The sequence below is a fragment of the Tachypleus tridentatus genome, chromosome 1 (assembly GCF_004210375.1).
Source record: "Tachypleus tridentatus isolate NWPU-2018 chromosome 1, ASM421037v1, whole genome shotgun sequence".
Classification (NCBI taxonomy): Eukaryota; Metazoa; Arthropoda; class Merostomata; order Xiphosura; family Limulidae; genus Tachypleus; species Tachypleus tridentatus.
Window position 1 is genome coordinate 16,738,951 of NC_134825.1, and position 19,343 is coordinate 16,758,293.

Sequence of the window (19,343 nt, forward strand, 5' to 3'; positions counted from 1 at the left end):
TACAGAACAGCGGTAGTAGTATTCACACTACAGTACAGCGGTAGCAGTATTCACACTACAGTACAGCGGTAGGAGTATTCACACTACTGTACAGCGGTAGTAGTGTTCACACTACAGTACAGCGGTAGCAGTATTCACACTACAGTACAGCGGTAGCAGTATTCACACTACAGTACAGCGGTAGTAGTGTTCACACTACGGTACAGCGGTAGCAGTATTCATACTACAGAACAGCGGTAGTAGTATTTACACTACGGAACAGCGGTAGTAGTATTCACACTACAGAACAGCGGTAGCAGTATTCATACTACAGAACAGCGGTAGTAGTATTTACACTACTGGAACAGCGGTAGTAGTATTCATACTACAGGAACAGCGGTAGTAGTGTTCACACCACAGAACAGCGGCAGCAGTATTCATACCACAGAACAGCAGCAGCAGTATTCATACCACTGGAACAGCGGTAGTAGTATTTATACTACAGAACAGCGGTAGCAGTATTCATACTACGGAACAGCGGTAGTAGTATTTACACTACAGAACAGCGGTAGCAGTATTCACACTACAGTACAGCGGTAGTAGTATTCACACTACAGTACAGCGGTAGCAGTATTCACACTACAGTACAGCGGTAGTAGTGTTCACACTACAGTACAGCGGTAGCAGTATTCACACTACAGTACAGCGGTAGTAGTATTCACACTACAGTACAGCGGTAGCAGTATTCACACTACAGCACAGCGGTAGTAGTATTCACACTACAGCACAGCGGTAGCAGTATTCACACTACAGTACAGCGGTAGTAGTGTTCACACTTCAGTACAGCGGTAGCAGTATTTACACTACAGAACAGCGGTAGTAGTATTCACACTACAGTACAGCGGTAGCAGTATTCACACTACAGCACAGCGGCAGCAGTATTCACACTACAGTGCAGCGGTAGTAGTGTTCACACCACAGCACAGCGGTAGCAGTATTCACACTACAGCAGCAGCGGTAGTAGTATTCACACTACAGTACAGTGGTAGCAGTATTCATACTACGGAACAGCGGTAGCAACATTCACACTACAGAACAGCGGTAGTAGTATTCACACTACAGTACAGCGGTAGCAGTATTCTCACTACAGTACAGCGGTAGTAGTATTCACACTACAGTACAGTGGTAGCAGTATTCATACTACGGAACAGCGGTAGCAACATTCACACTACAGAACAGCGGTAGTAGTATTCACACTACAGTACAGCGGTAGCAGTATTCATACTACAGAACAGCGGTAGCAACATTCACACTACAGAACAGCGGTAGTAGTATTCACACTACAGTACAGCGGTAGCAGTATTCTCACTACAGTACAGCGGTAGTAGTGTTTACACTACAGAATAGTTTTAGCAGCGTTTACACGATAGAGTAAAAGTTTAAACACTACACAGATCATCATAAGCCATCAAGTTTAAACACTACCTATATCATCACAAACCATCAAGTTTAAACACTACCTAATCATCACAAACCATCAAGTTTAAACACTACCTACATCATCATAAACCATCAAGTTTAAACACTACCTATATCATCACAAACCATCAAGTTTAAACACTACCTATATCATCACAAACCATCAAGTTTAAACACTACCTATATCATCATAAACCATCAAGTTTAAACACTTTCTATATCATCATAAACCATCAAGTTTAAACACTATCTATATCATCATAAACTATCAAGTTTAAACACTACCTATATCATCATAAACTATCAAGTTTAAACGCTTTCTATATCATCATAAACCATCAAGTTTAAACACTACCTATATCATCATAAACCATCAAGTTTAAACACTGCCTACATCATCACAAACTATCAAGTTTAAACACTACCTATATCATCATAAACCATCAAGTTTAAACACTACCTACATCATCACAAACTATCAAGTTTAAACACTACCTACATCATCATAAACCATCAAGTTTAAACACTACCTACATCATCACAAACTATCAAGTTTAAACACTACCTATATCATCATAAACCATCAAGTTTAAACACTACCTACATCATCACAAACTATCAAGTTTAAACACTGCCTACATCATCACAAACTATCAAGTTTAAACACTACCTATATCATCATAAACCATCAAGTTTAAACACTGCCTACATCATCACAAACTATCAAGTTTAAACACTACCTATATCATCATAAACCATCAAGTTTAAACACTACCTACATCATCACAAACTATCAAGTTTAAACACTACCTATATCATCATAAACCATCAAGTTTAAACACTGCCTACATCATCACAAACTATCAAGTTTAAACACTACCTACATCATCACAAACCATCAAGTTTAAACACTACCTACATCATCACAAACTATCAAGTTTAAACACTACCTACATCATCATAAACCATCAAGTTTAAACACTGCCTACATCATCACAAACCATCAAGTTTAAACACTACCTATATCATCATAAACCATCAAGTTTAAACACTACCTATATCATCATAAACCATCAAGTTTAAACACTACCTATATCATCATAAACTATCAAGTTTACACACTACCTACATCATCATAAACCATCAAGTTTAAACACTGCCTACATCATCACAAACCATCAAGTTTAAACACTGCCTACATCATCACAAACCATCAAGTTTAAACACTACCTACATCATCATAAACCATCAAGTTTAAACACTACCTATATCATCATAAACCATCAAGTTTCAACACTACCTATATCATCATAAACTATCACGTTTAAACACTACCTACATCATCATAAACCATCAAGTTTAAACACTGCCTACATCATCACAAACCATCAAGTTTATACACTGCCTATATCATCACAAACCATCAAGTCTAAACACTACCTATATCATCATAAACTATCAAGTCTAAACACTACCTATATCATCATAAACCATCAAGTTTAAACACTACCTATATCATCATAAACTATAAAGTTTAAACACTACTTATATCATCATAAACTATCAAGTTTAAACACTACCTATATCATCATAAACTATCAAGTCTAAACACTACCTATATCATCATAAACCATCAAGTTTAAACATTACCTATATTATCATAAACTATGAAGTCTAAACACTACCTATATCATCATAAACCATCAAGTTTAAACATTACCTATATTATCATAAACTATCAAGTCTAAACACTACCTATATCATCATAAACTATCAAGTCTAAACACTACCTATATCATCATAAACCATCAAGTTTAAACACTGCCTACATCATCACAAACCATCAAGTTTATACACTGCCTATATCATCATAAACTATCAAGTCTAAACACTACCTATATCATCATAAACTATCAAGTCTAAACACTACCTATATCATCATAAACCATCAAGTTTAAACACTACCTATATCATCATAAACTATAAAGTTTAAACACTACTTATATCATCATAAACTATCAAGTTTAAACACTACCTATATCATCATAAACTATCAAGTCTAAACACTACCTATATCATCATAAACCATCAAGTTTAAACATTACCTATATTATCATAAACTATGAAGTCTAAACACTACCTATATCATCATAAACCATCAAGTTTAAACATTACCTATATTATCATAAACTATCAAGTCTAAACACTACCTATATCATCATAAACTATCAAGTCTAAACACTACCTATATCATCATAAACTATCAAGTCTAAACACTACCTATATCATCATAAACTATCAAGTCTAAGCACTACCTATATCATCATAAACTATCAAGTCTAAACACTACCTATATCATCATAAACCATCAAGTTTAAACACTACCTATATCATCATAAACCATCAAGTTTAAACATTACCTATATCATCATAAACCAACAAGTTTAAACATTACCTATATTATCATAAACTATGAAGTTTAAACATTACCTATATTATCATAAACTATCATATCTAAACACTACCTATATCATCATAAACTATCAAGTCTAAACACTACCTATATCATCACAAACTATCAAGTCTAAACACTACCTATATCATCATAAACTATCAAGTTTAAACATTACTCTAGATCAACATAAACTATCAAGTTTAAACATTAATCTAGATCAACATAAACTATCAAGTTTAAACATTAATCTAGATCAACAAAAACTATCAAGTTTAAACACGACACAGATCAACCATATAAATCTACAACGCTAACCTCTACCTAAATTAAGCAGTGTTTTAGGAGTTATCTAGTCCGCACGTTTCTCTACTGTAAATTATCTCCATTGATTGTATTGTAGTGGGGCAGTTTTCAAGGTTTTTTTGAATCCAGAACCTTGAAATGAACAACTAGCTTCGTTCAGACAGGCAGCATCGTTTGTATCAGCTTATTGATGTGAAAGTTTGATATGTTAGTTACTTATAGTAAAACAATAAGAGATTTTAAACCATCACATATTTTGGTTTTATATCTGAATTTTCAAAACTGGTTAAATTAGATCACACGAACACCGATCAGCTTTCAGTTGACTGGGCTTGGAGAATTGCATTTTAAATACTTAGCGAAGCCAGGTGAGTCAGCTGGAATTGTAAGAGGTGCGACTGTAATGCTAAACACAATGTTGGAATGTGTTTATTAGTTGGAACGGTAAGAAGTCAAATCGTCATACTAAACACACTGTTGGAATGTGTTTATTAGTTGGAACGGTAAGAAGTCAAATCGTCATACTAAACACACTATTGGAATGTGTTTATTAGTTGGAACGGTAAGAAGTCAAATCGTCATACTAAACACACTATTGGAATGTGTTTATTAGTTGGAACGGTAAGAAATCAAATCGTCATACTAAACACACTATTGGAATGTGTTTATTAGTTGGAACGGTAAGAAATCAAATCGTCATACTAAACACACTATTGGAATGTGTTTATTAGTTGGAACGGTAAGAAGTCAAATCGTCATACTAAACACACTATTGGAATGTGTTTATTAGTTGGAACGGTAAGAAATCAAATCGTCATACTAAACACACTGTTGGAATGTGTTTATTAGTTGGAACGGTAAGAAATCAAATCGTCATACTAAACACACTATTGGAATGTGTTTATTAGTTGGAATGGTAAGAAGTCAAATCGTCATACTAAACACACTGTTGGAATGTGTTTATTAGTTGGAACGGTAAGAAGTCAAATCGTCATACTAAACACACTATTGGAATGTGTTTATTAGTTGGAACGGTAAGAAATCAAATCGTCATACTAAACACACTATTGGAATGTGTTTATTAGTTGGAACGGTAAGAAATCAAATCGTCATACTAAACACACTATTGGAATGTGTTTATTAGTTGGAACGGTAAGAAGTCAAATCGTCATACTAAACACACTATTGGAATGTGTTTATTAGTTGGAACGGTAAGAAATCAAATCGTCATACTAAACACACTGTTGGAATGTGTTTATTAGTTGGAACGGTAAGAAATCAAATCGTCATACTAAACACACTATTGGAATGTGTTTATTAGTTGGAATGGTAAGAAGTCAAATCGTCATACTAAACACACTGTTGGAATGTGTTTATTAGTTGGAACGGTAAGAAGTCAAATCGTCATACTAAACACACTATTGGAATGTGTTTATTAGTTGGAACGGTAAGAAATCAAATCGTCATACTAAACACACTATTGGAATGTGTTTATTAGTTGGAACGGTAAGAAGTCAAATCGTCATACTAAACACACTATTGGAATGTGTTTATTAGTTGGAACGGTAAGAAGTCAAATCGTCATACTAAATTCACTATTGGAATGTGTTTATTAATTGGAACGGTAAGGAATCTAACTGTTATGCTGAAGGGCCTGGCATGGCCTAGCGCGTAAGGCGTGCGACTCGTAATCCGAGGGTCGCGGGTTCGAGCCCGTGTCGCGCCAAATATGCTCGCCCTCCCAGCCGTGGGGGCGTTATAATGTGACGGTCAATCCCACTATTCGTTAGTAAAAGAGTAGCTCAAGAGTTGGCGGTGGGTGGTGATGACTAGCTGCCTTCCCTCTAGTCTTACACTGCTACATTAGGGACGGCTAGCACAGATAGCCCTCGAGTAGCTTTGTGAGAAATTCCGAAACAAACAAACAAACAAAGTTATGCTGAACACAATGTTGGAATGTATTTATTATATAATATCGTAACTGTCAAAAATAATGCTTTGGATATTTTGCAGATCATTAAAATAGCAAATTACTTCGTGCTATCTCAACACAAAAATCCAATTATAATTATAAAACAAACAAAAACAGACAAACAAATTTAGAAAGTGTCGTTAAGCCAGTGAATAATTAGTTTATCTTATTTCTTATCTTTGACACAAATAATAACTTCGTTGTTATTGTAACGTTACTATTATCATGATTTTTGTGAAAAATAACCACGAATAAGTACTTTCATATTAAAACCATACTGACTGAGGAAAAACTAATCATATCATAGGACTATGTGCAGTCCTATGAGAAGAAAGCTGTTAGCTACAGTTATCTTGTTGTTTTCGATTTTCTACCTGTAATAGTTTAAAACTTCCAGTGGAAGAGTCTTGTGAAAGATTAACACAAACATGAATATTTCAACTTGGAAATGAATGGAGAGAAGAAGAAAGAGTCAATAGAGATGCTTTTAAATTAATGTTTGATTTCCTGTCTTGTTTGTTTGTTTTGGAATTTCGCACAAAGCTACTCGAGGGCTATCTGTGCTAGCCGTCCCTAATTTAGCAGTGTAAGACTAGAGGGAAGGCAGCTAGTCATCACCACCCACCGCCAACTCTTGGGCTATTCTTTTACCAACGAATCGTGGGATTGACCGTCACATTATAACGCCCCTCGGCTGGGAGGGCGAGCATGTTTATGCGACTCGGGCGCGAACCCGCGACCCTCAGATTACGAAGCGCACGCCTTAACGCGCTAGGCCATGCCGGGCCAATTTCCTGTCTTAAAACCGTATTAAGTGTTACTTAATATTAAATTCCAGTCAGAACAAGTTACATACTTCAGGTGTTAATTAATATTGGCCTAATGTCAACTTTCAGGAAAACTTTAAATTAATTTTCACAGCATGCAACAAATATTTCATTTGTGAAAGACTGAAAAGGGCTAAGTTTTAACGACTGAATGATAATGTGTTAAAAATCTTCCTTCAACTTTCCCCGGTATTTGGTGGAAACGTAGACGGACATATAAGACAAACCGATGCACAGATAGATTAAATAACGTTTGAATTTTAGTGAAGTTGACAAACATTTTTCCTTCACAGATATTTTTCATTCTAGAACTCCGGACACCCCTTCTGATGAAATTTTACTAACAAAGGAGAATCATGGATTGCCTTATTACAGTAAATATAGGCTTAACTACGAGAGTCAGTATGAGCTTTAAGTGAAGCAGATTCCTGAGGAAGATTTAAAATAATCATTATTTCCAGAGGGCCACGTGTGGCCTGAATGTCGTGTGTTGCTGAGATCAAGTGGTCCAAGGTTCGATACCAAAGAACACTTTCCATACTGAACCTGACTTTCTGAACCTAACTGTTTTCCTAGCATTATAGGAGTGACAGTTAATCATATTAAACAGTTAAAACCATAGAAATACTTTATGGCAGTGAATGCTGCTGACTGGCTGTCTTACATCTCGCCAGTAATTAAAAATTAGGGTCGATAATACGAAGCCATAATGATCTCTCACGTGGTCGCTCAGCACAAACACACCAAAGGTTGAAAGTACAACGTTTAATGGTGTGGAAACATTAGTTCAAGAAATAAGTCAAAATAAGGACTGGCGTGTTAGAAATAAACGGACTTAAAAATTATTTACAGGCAAAAATGAGTGAGGATATAATGACGATGTAACACTGGACCGGTTATACAACACGTCACTAGCAAGCAATATACATTACACACTGAACACTGTGACGATGTAACACTGGACCGGTTATACAACACGTCACTAGCAGGTAGAACATTACACACTGAACACTGTGACGATGTAACATTGGACCGGTTATACACACGTCACTAGCAGGTAGAACATTACACACTGAACACTGTGACGATGTAACACTGGACCGGTTATACACACGTCACTAGCAGGTAGAACATTACACACTGAACACTGTGACGATGTAACACTGGACCGGTTATACAATACGTCACTATCAGGTAGGACATTACACACTGAACACTGTGACGATGTAACATTGGACCGGTTATACAATACGTCACTAGCAGGTAGGACGTTACACACTGAACACTGTGATGATGTAACACTGGACCAGCCTTTGTTATAGAATACGTCACTAAGCAGGTAGGACATTACACACTGAACACTGTGACGATGTAACACAAATCACTACGAAAGTAATTGAATAGTGAAGTAAAAACATCAATAGAAATGTTTCCTTTAAAACAGGTATTATGTTAATGGAGTGAGAGAATTCTATGGATTAACCATTTTAAAACAGGTATTATGTTAAGGGAGTGAGAGAATTCTATGGATTAACCATTTTAAAACAGGTATTATGTTAAGGGAGTGAGAGAATTCTATGGATTAACCATTTTAAAACAGGTATTATGTTAAGGGAGTGAGAGAATTCTATGGATTAACCATTTTAAAACAGGTATTATGTTAAGGGAGTGAGAAAATTCTATGGATTAACCATTTTAAAACAGGTATTATGTTAAGGGAGTGAGAGAATTCTATAGATTAACCATTTTAAAACAGGTATTATGTTAAGGGAGTGAGAGAATTTTGATGTCTTTCGGTGAGATAGCGGTAAGTCGTAGGACTTATGAAGTTAAAATCTAGGGTTCGATTACACGCAATAGATAACCCAATGTAGCTTTTAGTCTAAAACATCCAGCCAACTAATAATACTTGAGAACTGCTGAATTTCTCAGTTTCATATGTGTCAAGAGCCACCTAGCAGTAGAACCTACTACTAGTTCTCCAATTTAATACGTACCAACAGCCACCTAGCAGTAGTAGAACCTACTACAACTTTTCCAGTTTTATACGCGTCAAGAACCACCTAGCAGTAGAATCTACTACTATTTCTCCAATTTAATAGGTACCAACAGCCACATAGCAGTAGTAGAACCTACTACAACTTTTCCAGTTTTATACGTGTCAAGAACCACCTAGCAGTAGAATCTACTACTATTTCTCCAATTTAATAGGTACCAACAGCCACATAGCAGTTGTAGAACCTACTACAGCTTTTCCAGTTTGATACGTGTCAAGAGCCACCTAACAGTAGAATCTACTACTATATCTCCAGTTTTAGATGTCCAGAGCTATCTTGCAGTAGAACCTACTACTATTTCTTCAGTTTTATAAGTGAAAAGAGCCACCTAGTTGTAGAATTTACTACTATTTCTTAAGTGTCATGTGTCAAGAGCCATCTAGCACTAGAACCTCCTACTACTTCTCCAGTTTTAATGAAAAGAGCAACCTAGCAGTAGAATGTACTACTATATCTCCAGTTTTATATGTGTCGAGAGCTACCTAGTAGTAGAACCTACTATTATTTCTCACACATAAAAATAAAAGGGCCTCAAACTCTAAATATTAGATGACTTAAGTATTTAAAATGAAATTTTTTTTATTTTAACAATAGGCTTAAATTACATTTAATTTCACTTTACATTTTACTTGGATTTTTTATTCACGTCAAAGCTTCTAAGGCTTCTTACCGTTGTCCCGAGCATTGCATTCATGACAAGAGGGAACAGAACCAATAGGAAGACTCTACAACCCACGTTTAAGGATTAACTGTCACTCTAATAACACATACACATGAGTCGCAGGTTCGAATCCCCGTCGCACCAAACATGCTCGCCCTTTCAGCCGTGGGGGCGTTATAATGTGACGGTCAATCCCACTATTCGTTCGTAAAAGAGTAGCCCAAGAGTGAGCGGTAGATGGTGATGACTAACTGTCTTTCCTCTAGTCTTACACTGCAAAATTAGGGACGGCTAGCGCAGATAGCCCTCGTGTAGCTTTACGCGAAATTCAAAAACAAACAACTAAACAGTGAAAGTAGAGATAATATACTTCTTTTCAAAATATTTTGAATGTTGTCCTTAATTATGCACAACTAGTACTGGTTATTTCTTTAATACTATTGGTAGTTAGAACATGCTGTATTTATGTGAGTGAAAACTAAACAACTCATTATCTCTTAAAACGCTTTCGTACGAAACGAATCGGAGATCCAACAAACTTTTAAAATTTGTGCTACAAATATGTATTATAACGAATCACATTGAAATAGCTAATTACTTATCTTTACTTTGTTTATACGTAATTATAGAGTTATACAAAGAAATATCAGTATAAAGTGCTGTACACTGTCTTTATGGAATCATACAAAGTGCTGTACACTGTCATTATGGAACCATACAAAGTGCTGTACACTGTCTTTATGGAATCATACAAAGTGCTGTACACTGTCTTTATGGAACCATACAAAGTGCTGTACACTGTCTTTATGGAACCATACAAAGTGCTGTACACTGTCATTATGGAATCATACAAAGTGCTGTACACTGTCATTATGGAACCATACAAAGTGCTGTACACTGTCATTATGGAACCATACAAAGTGCTGTACACTGTCTTTATGGAATCATACAAAGTGCTGTACACTGTCTTTATGGAACCATACAAAGTGCTGTACACTGTCTTTATGGAACCATACAAAGTGCTGTACACTGTCATTATGGAATCATACAAAGTGCTGTACACTGTCATTATGGAACCATACAAAGTGCTGTACACTGTCATTATGGAACCATACAAAGTGCTGTACACTGTCATTATGGAACCATACAAAGTGCTGTACACTGTCATTATGGAACCACACATTACTATCAATTTCTACAAAGTACTGCATGTTTTGCCTTCACAGAGTTATATATTACTGAAATAAGTCTTTAAAATGTTGTATTTTCATGCAGTATGGCGAGTTTTTCGACATTCAGATGTTTAAATTATTACAGTAACCTTGGAGAATGTTATGTGCTTGGCTAAGTGCCAGTTGAGAAGTGTATTATCATCAAAGAAACAATAACAAACTACCTAAACGTTTTTAGACACCTAAGTAGAGATATGACTAGTTCAGTACGACGACACTTCTGTTTGTTACAGATATGATACCGTTTGTATAAGACTTTAATATGTGGGTATCTTTACCTTAGGGATAATCTAACTTTGTATCGCTTGAATTATATCATTTATAGTTTCAGAAGAAGTTCCCTGTTAAGCTAGAATTAACTGTAGGTTTGTGGGTTGTAGGTTCGTGGGTTGTAGGTTCGTGGGTAACTTCTGATTACAAACGTTTTAACTTCGTTTGTTGCGCGAATGTTAGCTGGTTGTGAAATACCATTTTTAATGATACAGTTCAACACTACTGATGTCCCTATCTTCGAGTCTTGCCTGTTATATAATCACGGAGTAAGGTTATTTTAATAACCCAAAAAGGGTTATTTTTAAGCGTAATTTTGTCTTTCCAATCATAAAATTTAAACTAAGTTGAAAAATATATTTATACACAAATTGTTAGCAAAGTTCATGAACATTTGTAAAAAGTTCTGAAGGAAATCTTAGAAGTTGTCTTGATGAAGCTAAGGAAAAATATATTTTCAAAATGTTTATTTTTTGTTTTATGATTTTCACACATATCTACTCAACAGTTTAGGTGAACACAACTGTCTCTAGGTTTGAACTGTTAAGACTAAACGGAAGACAGATATCCAACAGCACCACCGATTCAACTCTTGGCCTGTTCTCGTCCGATCAACTAATGAGATTTGACTGTCACTTTTATAGGTCAGTTACGACTTCAAAGTACGAAGCGTTTTTCCGACGACGAAAAGCAAACCATACTTGGATGTTCACAGTCCGGTCAAACTAGTGGCACTAGGCCTATTTCGACCATTTTGAACAAAGTTAGTTATACTGGTAATATTAAACATGTTTGTATTAATGTGTAGCAAATAACGTTGAGAGTAAAAAAAAAAAAAGAAAAAAGTTACAGACAGAGAAGGATATAGTTTTGTTGGAAAATTTTATAAATAAATAACGCGAGTCGTTTCACAGACCAATTTTTGTTGTTAGGCACACAGTTACACAATGACCCAGTTGTTCCCTACCTACAAGGGGTATCTAAACAAGATTTCTGGCGTTATAAGTCTTCAGATTTACTATTGAGCCCCCAGGGTCTCTATAGTCTGGATTAATTTATTAAGTTTTAATCGGTGTGTTTGTTTTTTAATTTTGCGCAAAGCTACCCGAGGTCTATCTGCGCTAGCCGTCTCTAATTTAGCAGTGTAAGGTTAGAGGGAAAGCAGCTAGTCATCACCTACCGCCAACTCTTGGGCTACTCTCTCACCAACGAATAGTGGGATTGACCGTAACATTATAACGCCCCTACGGTTGAAAGAGTGAGCATGTTTGGCGCGACGGGGATTCGAACACTCACCCTCAGATTACGAGTCGAAAGCCTTAACCACCTGGCCACGCAAGGCCTTCATCGGTGTGAGACCGCAGAAATACCGCTGTGCCACTCTGGAGTAAATAGGTGGTTTCTGGATTGAAGCAAGCAGTTGGTTTCGGAGTCAATGTAAGAAGAGGTTACTGGGTAATCTAACCGAAACCTTGATTTTATCAGTTTTGAGTGAATTAGGTAACGATACACAGTTCTTCATATACGCTTACTGAAACGCTGATTTAATCAGTTTTGAGTGAATTAGATAACCATACACAGTTCTTCATATACGCTTACTGAAACCGTGATTTAATCAGTTTTGAGTGAATTAGTTAACGATACATATAGTTCTTCATATACGCTTACTGAAACGCTGATTTAATCAGTTTTGAGTGAATTAGTTAACGATACATATAGTTCTTCATATACGCTTACTGAAACGCTGATTTAATCAGTTTTGAGTGAATTAGATAACGATACCTATAGTTCTTTATATACGCTTACTGAAACCTTGATTTAATAAGTTTTGAGTGAATTAGGTAACGATACACAATTCTTCATATACGCTTAGTGGAACCTTAACATAACATTCAGCAAAAAACAACAACAAAAAACGATGGATTACCTTCAAAACAAAGAAATCCATTTTTACAGCACCACCTGTTGATACATCAGCTAAACACTTTAAACGAAAGACTCATTTTAGGACAAACTAGATCCAGAACAAGTAAACATAGGAGCGTCTTACGTGTACCAGCTCATGGTTACGCTCCGACTAATGTACTGCACAGTAAAAACTTTAGCTGTGTTAATAATAATAATAAAGAGACGTGTTGCCCCTTAGCGATTGGATCGAATAACATCTGCTTCTACGACAAATTGTAGAACTCGTGCCCGGCGTGCTCTTGACTCCTCCTCTACTATATTGTTGTATATACGAAGTTTGACACTAACATGCACGTGCACCGCAACAGTTTGATCCTATATTCAACAGCTGGTGCGGATGTACTTTGGAACAAAATCTCTTGTAATTTATTGTCAATAAGCAAATGTAGAACAAATGAAAAGGGTTTTATTTAAAAGAAGAGAAATATGTCTCAGGTTTTAAGTGTTTCACATTTAGTTTTTGTCTCCATTTAACGGTTATGGTAAATATCAGTTTATTTCATACTTAAGACATTGTTCTACGTGACATTCACCTACACTTAACATTTCAACAAACCACTTCATATCGAGGATTTGTTTTCTATATTAAACTTCATATCGAGGATATGTATCTACACTAAAAACCATATCAAGGTTATGTTCTCTACAGTAAACTTGATATCGAGGTTATGCTCTTTACAGTAACCTTCATATCGAAGTTATATTCTCTACTGTAAACTTCATGTCGAGGTTATGTTCTCTTCAGTAAACTTCATATCTAGGTTATGTTCTGTATAGTAAACTTCATATCTAGGTTATGTTCTCTTCAGTAAACTTCATATCTAGGTTATGTTCTCTACAACAAACTTCATATTCAGGTTATGTTCTCTACAACAAACTTCATATCAGGTTATGTTCTCTTCAGTAAACTTCATATCTAGGTTATGCTCTTTACAGTAAACTTCATATCTAGGTTATGTTCTTTACAGTAAACTTCATATCTAGGTTATGTTCTTTACAGTAAATTTCATATCTAGGTTATGTTCTTTACAATAAACTTCATATTTAGGTTATGTTTTCTACAATAAACTTTACATCAAGGTTATGCTCTTTACAGTAACCTTCACATCGAAGTTATGCTCTCTACAGTAAACTTCATGTAGAGGTTATGTTCTCTACAACAAACTTCATATCTAGGTTATGTTATCTATATTAAACTTCATATCTAGGTTATGTTCTCTATAGTAAACTTCATATCTAGGTTATGTTCTCTATAGTAAACTTCATATCTAGGTTATGTTCTTTACAGTAAACTTCATATCTAGGTTATGTTCTTTACAATAAACTTCATATTTAGGTTATGTTTTCTACAATAAACTTTACATCAAGGTTATATTTTCTACAGTAAACTTGATATCGAGGTTATGCTCTTTACAGTAACCTTCACATCGAAGTTATGCTCTCTACAGTAAACTTCATGTAGAGGTTATGTTCTCTACAGTAAACTTCATGTAGAGGTTATGTTATCTACAACAAACTTCATATCTAGGTTATGTTCTCTATAGTAAACTTCATATCTAGGTTATGTTCTCTATAGTAAACTTCATATCTAGGTTATGTTCTCTTCAGTAAACTTCATATCTAGGTTATGTTCTCTACAACAAACTTCATATCAGGTTATGTTCTCTACAGTAAACTTCATATCTAGGTTATGTTCTCTATAGTAAACTTCATATCTAGGTTATGTTCTCTATAGTACACTTCATATCTAGGTTATGTTCTCTTCAGTAAACTTCATATCTAGGTTATGTTCTCTACAACAAACTTCATATCTAGGTTATGTTCTCTATAGTAAACTTCATATCTAGGTTATGTTCTCTACAGTAAACTTCATATCTAGGTTATGTTCTCTACAACAAACTTCATATCAGGTTATGTTCTCTACAGTAAACTTCATATCTAGGTTATGTTCTCTATAGTAAACTTCATATCTAGGTTATGTTCTCTTCAGTAAACTTCATATCTAGGTTATGTTCTCTACAACAAACTTCATATCAGGTTATGTTCTCTAGAGTAAACTTCATATCTAGGTTATGTTCTCTACAGTAAACTTCATATCTAGGTTATGTTCTCTGTAGTAAACTTCATATCTTGGTTATGTTCTCTACAACAAACTTCATATCTAGGTTATGTTCTCTTCAGTGAACTTCATATCTAGGTTATGTTCTCAATAGTAAACTTCATATCTAGGTTATGTTCTCTATAGTAAACTTCATATCTAGGTTATGTTCTCTATAGTAAACTTCATATCTAGGTTATGTTCTCTTCAGTAAACTTCATATCTAGGTTATGTTCTCTACAGTAAACTTCATATCTAGGTTATGTTCTCTATAGTAAACTTCATATCTAGGTTATGTTCTCTATAGTAAACTTCATATCTAGGTTATGTTCTCTATAGTAAACTTCATATCTAGGTTATGTTCTCTATAGTAAACTTCATATCTAGGTTATGTTCTCTACAACAAACTTCATATCTAGGTTATGTTCTCTACAATAACCTTCATATTTAAGTTATGTTCTCTATAGTAAACTTCATATCTAGGTTATGTTCTCTTCAGTAAACTTCATATCTAGGTTATGTTCTCTTCAGTAAACTTCATATCTAGGTTATGTTCTCTACAACAAACTTCATATCTAGGTTATGTTCTCTACAACAAACTTCATATCTAGGTTATGTTCTCTTCAGTAAACTTCATATCTAGGTTATGTTCTGTACAACAAACTTCATATCTAGGTTATGTTCTCTTCAGTAAACTTCATATCTAGGTTATGTTCTCTACAACCAACTTCATATCAGGTTATGTTCTCTACAGTAAACTTCATATCTAGGTTATGTTCTCTACAGTAAACTTCATATCTAGGTTATATTCTCTATAGTAAACTTCATATCTAGGTTATGTTCTCTACAATAAACTTCATATTTAAGTTATGTTCTCTATAGTAAACTTCATATCTAGGTTATGTTCTCTATAGTAAACTTCATATCTAGGTTATGTTCTCTACAACAACCTTCATATCTAGGTTATGTTCTCTATAGTAAACTTCATATCTAGGTTATGTTCTCTTCAGTAAACTTCATATCTAGGTTATGTTCTCTACAACAAACTTCATATCAGGTTATGTTCTCTACAGTAAACTTCATATCTAGGTTATGTTCTCTACAACAAACTTCATATCAGGTTATGTTCTCTACAGTAAACTTCATATCTAGGTTATGTTCTCTATAGTAAACTTCATATCTAGGTTATGTTCTCCAAATTTAACTTCATATCTAGGTTATGTTCTCTTCAGTAAACTTCATATCTAGGTTATGTTCTCTTCAGTAAACTTCATATCTAGGTTATGTTCTCTATAGTACATTTCATATTTAGATCATATGCTCTACAGTAAACTTCCTATCTAGGTTATTTTCTCTTCAGTAAACATATAAAACGAACATACAGCTGAATCGGTTACTGAACATAAACATAAGTTATAACAAATTAGTTAACGTAGACGCAAAGGAATAATGAGAGATAGCTGATATAAACCTAGACTTTAGTTTTAAACAGACACAAAGCTAGAAGTCATTCGGTAAGTAAAAGAATATAAGTTATTATAGCTAGCTGAGATAAATCTAGTCTTTAGTTTTAAACAGACACAAACCTAGAATTCATTCGGTAACTAAAAAGTATAAATCATTATGGCTTGTTGAGACAAAATGAGACATTATAAAGTGCAACAAACAACTTATGATAGTTAACAGAGAAAAACAGTGACTTTATTTGTACACTAAAACAATCATAAGTAATGGTGCTTAGTTGAAGCAAAGTGTTACAATATTTGTGAGCTGAAACAATAACCCCCCAGTGGCTCGGCGGTATGTCTGCGGACTTCCAACACTAAAAACCGGACTTCGAGACCCGTGGTGGGCAGAGATAGCCCATTGTGTACATTGTGCTTAATTTGAAACAACAATAATAAGTAGTGGTACTAAGTTGAAGTACAGTGTTACAATATTTGTAAACTGAAACAATTATTAGTTATGACACTTAGCTGAAAAAAAAAAGCTTTATTTGTAAACCAGAACAAACGAAAGTTATTGTTAAACCAATAATTTTTAATTGTACAATGGAGGAAATTTATTATTTAATCATGAACAGAAATGTATGTGTACTTTGTGTCTCGGAACAGAAATCTAGGCATCTGTTAATTAGAATTAGTGAGTTTGGGTTAAAAACATAACAGTTGCACTACGTGATGTTCATTGTGATACCATAATTAAAGTAATGAGTTAATAACAGAGGACCAGCCGTGAGTATCGCCTTACAATTCTCACAGTTATTTACTAATGTATTTCTTTCTATCCAAATCCATTGTTTCCGTTAAACTTTCAACTCATACATTCATTCACATCATTAAGACTGGGTGGTGACGATTTGTCTAGTTACCTTAACGAATTTTAGAAAATGAGGCAATTTGTTAAACTGAAAGTTGTTACGAAGAATAGTGAGGTCAAGTTATAGTTTTTCTCAATTAGCACACAGAACATGTATAGAAGTAAGTACTCTTCTTGTCAGATTAATCTTTGGTGCAGTCATCAGTGTTAACATTGATTCAGAAGCGATCTTGCCTCAAAGTGTTTTTACGACATAGGTTCAAGAACAAAAGTCTTACCGAAAGTAGCATTTGTTGTAAAACGTGTAGATACATCAAAAGATGGTAGCATCCAGTTACCTCAAAAAGTACTGCTGTTCTCTCTTAGTATTAGCTACATATAATCATATTATCTTGAAGACCAAACAAATGTGTATTGGGATCCGAAAACCGGACAAAACGTGCAACGTGAATGTCACTTGATAATCAACGGAGTTTGTGAGTCGTTGGATTTGGAATGTCAATGGCAATGCAAAAAGTGCTCCATTTGGGAAACGTTTGATGCAGGATTTCTATCAAAACACCATCATCAAAAAGTGCTCTATTTGGGAAAATTTCGATGCAGGATTTCTATCAAAACACCATCATCAAAAAGTGCTCTATTTGGGAAAAATTTTGATGCAGGATTTCTATCAAAACACCATCATCAAAAAGTGATCTATTTGGGAAAATTTTTGATGCAGGATTTCTATCAAAACACCATCATCAAAAAAGTGCTCTATTTGGGAAAAATTTGATGCAGGATTTCTATCAAAACACCATCATGAAAAAGTGCTCTATTTGGGAAAATTTTGATGCAGGATTTCTGTCAAAACACCATCATGAAAAAGTGCTCTATTTGGGAAAAGTTTGATGCAGGATTTCTATCAAAACATCATCATCAAAAAGTGCTCTATTTGGGAATATTTCGATGCAGGATTTCTATCAAAACACCATCATCAAAAAGTGCTCTCTTTGGGAAAAGTTTGATGCAGGATTTCTATCAAAACACCATCATTAAAAAGTACTCTATTTGGGAAAAGTTTGATACAGGATTTCTATCAAAACATCATCATGAAAAAGTGCTCTATTTGGGAAAAGTTTGATGCAGGATTTCTATCAAAACACCATCATCAAAAAGTGCTCTATTTGGGAAATATTTTGATGCAGGATTTCTATCAAAACACCACCATCAAAAAAGTGCTCTATTTGGGAAAAATTTGATGCAGGATTTCTATCAAAACACCATCATGAAAAAGTGCTCTATTTGGGAAAAGTTTTATGCAGGATTTCTGTCAAAACACCATCATCAAAAAGTGCTCTATTTGGGAAAAATTTTGATGCAGGATTTCTATCAAAACACCATCATGAAAAAGTGCTCTATTTGGGAAAAATTTGATGCAGGATTTCTATCAAAACACCATCATGAAAAAGTGCTCTATTTGGGAAAATTTTGATGCAGGATTTCTGTCAAAACACCATCATGAAAAAGTGCTCTATTTGGGAAAAGTTTGATGCAGGATTTCTATCAAAACACCATCATCAAAAAGTACTCTATTTGGGAAAAATTTGATGCAGGATTTCTATCAAAACACCATCATCAAAAAGTGCTCTATTTGGGAAAATTTTGATGCAGGATTTCTATCAAAACACCATCATCAAAGAGTGCTTTATTTGGGAAAAATTTGATGCAGGATTTCTGTCAA

The 19,343-nt window shown here is 34.7% G+C and overlaps 1 protein-coding gene across 4 annotated transcripts in view; it reads right to left on the reverse strand.

Annotated features, from left to right (window-relative positions):
* The window catches only part of LOC143243870 (PDZ domain-containing RING finger protein 4-like), a 283,466-nt gene that overhangs the window by 57,519 nt on the left and 206,604 nt on the right, over positions 1 to 19,343 (reverse strand). Inside the window, exon 1 of one of the 4 annotated variants that reach the window (XM_076487648.1) lies at positions 13,163 to 13,321. The exons of the other annotated variants lie outside the window; for them this stretch is intronic. Coding sequence (XP_076343763.1) covers positions 13,163 to 13,183 — 21 coding nt within the window. The 5' untranslated portion in view covers positions 13,184 to 13,321. Of the gene's footprint in view, positions 1 to 13,162; positions 13,322 to 19,343 lie in introns of those variants that run through there. 4 annotated transcript variants of the gene reach the window in all.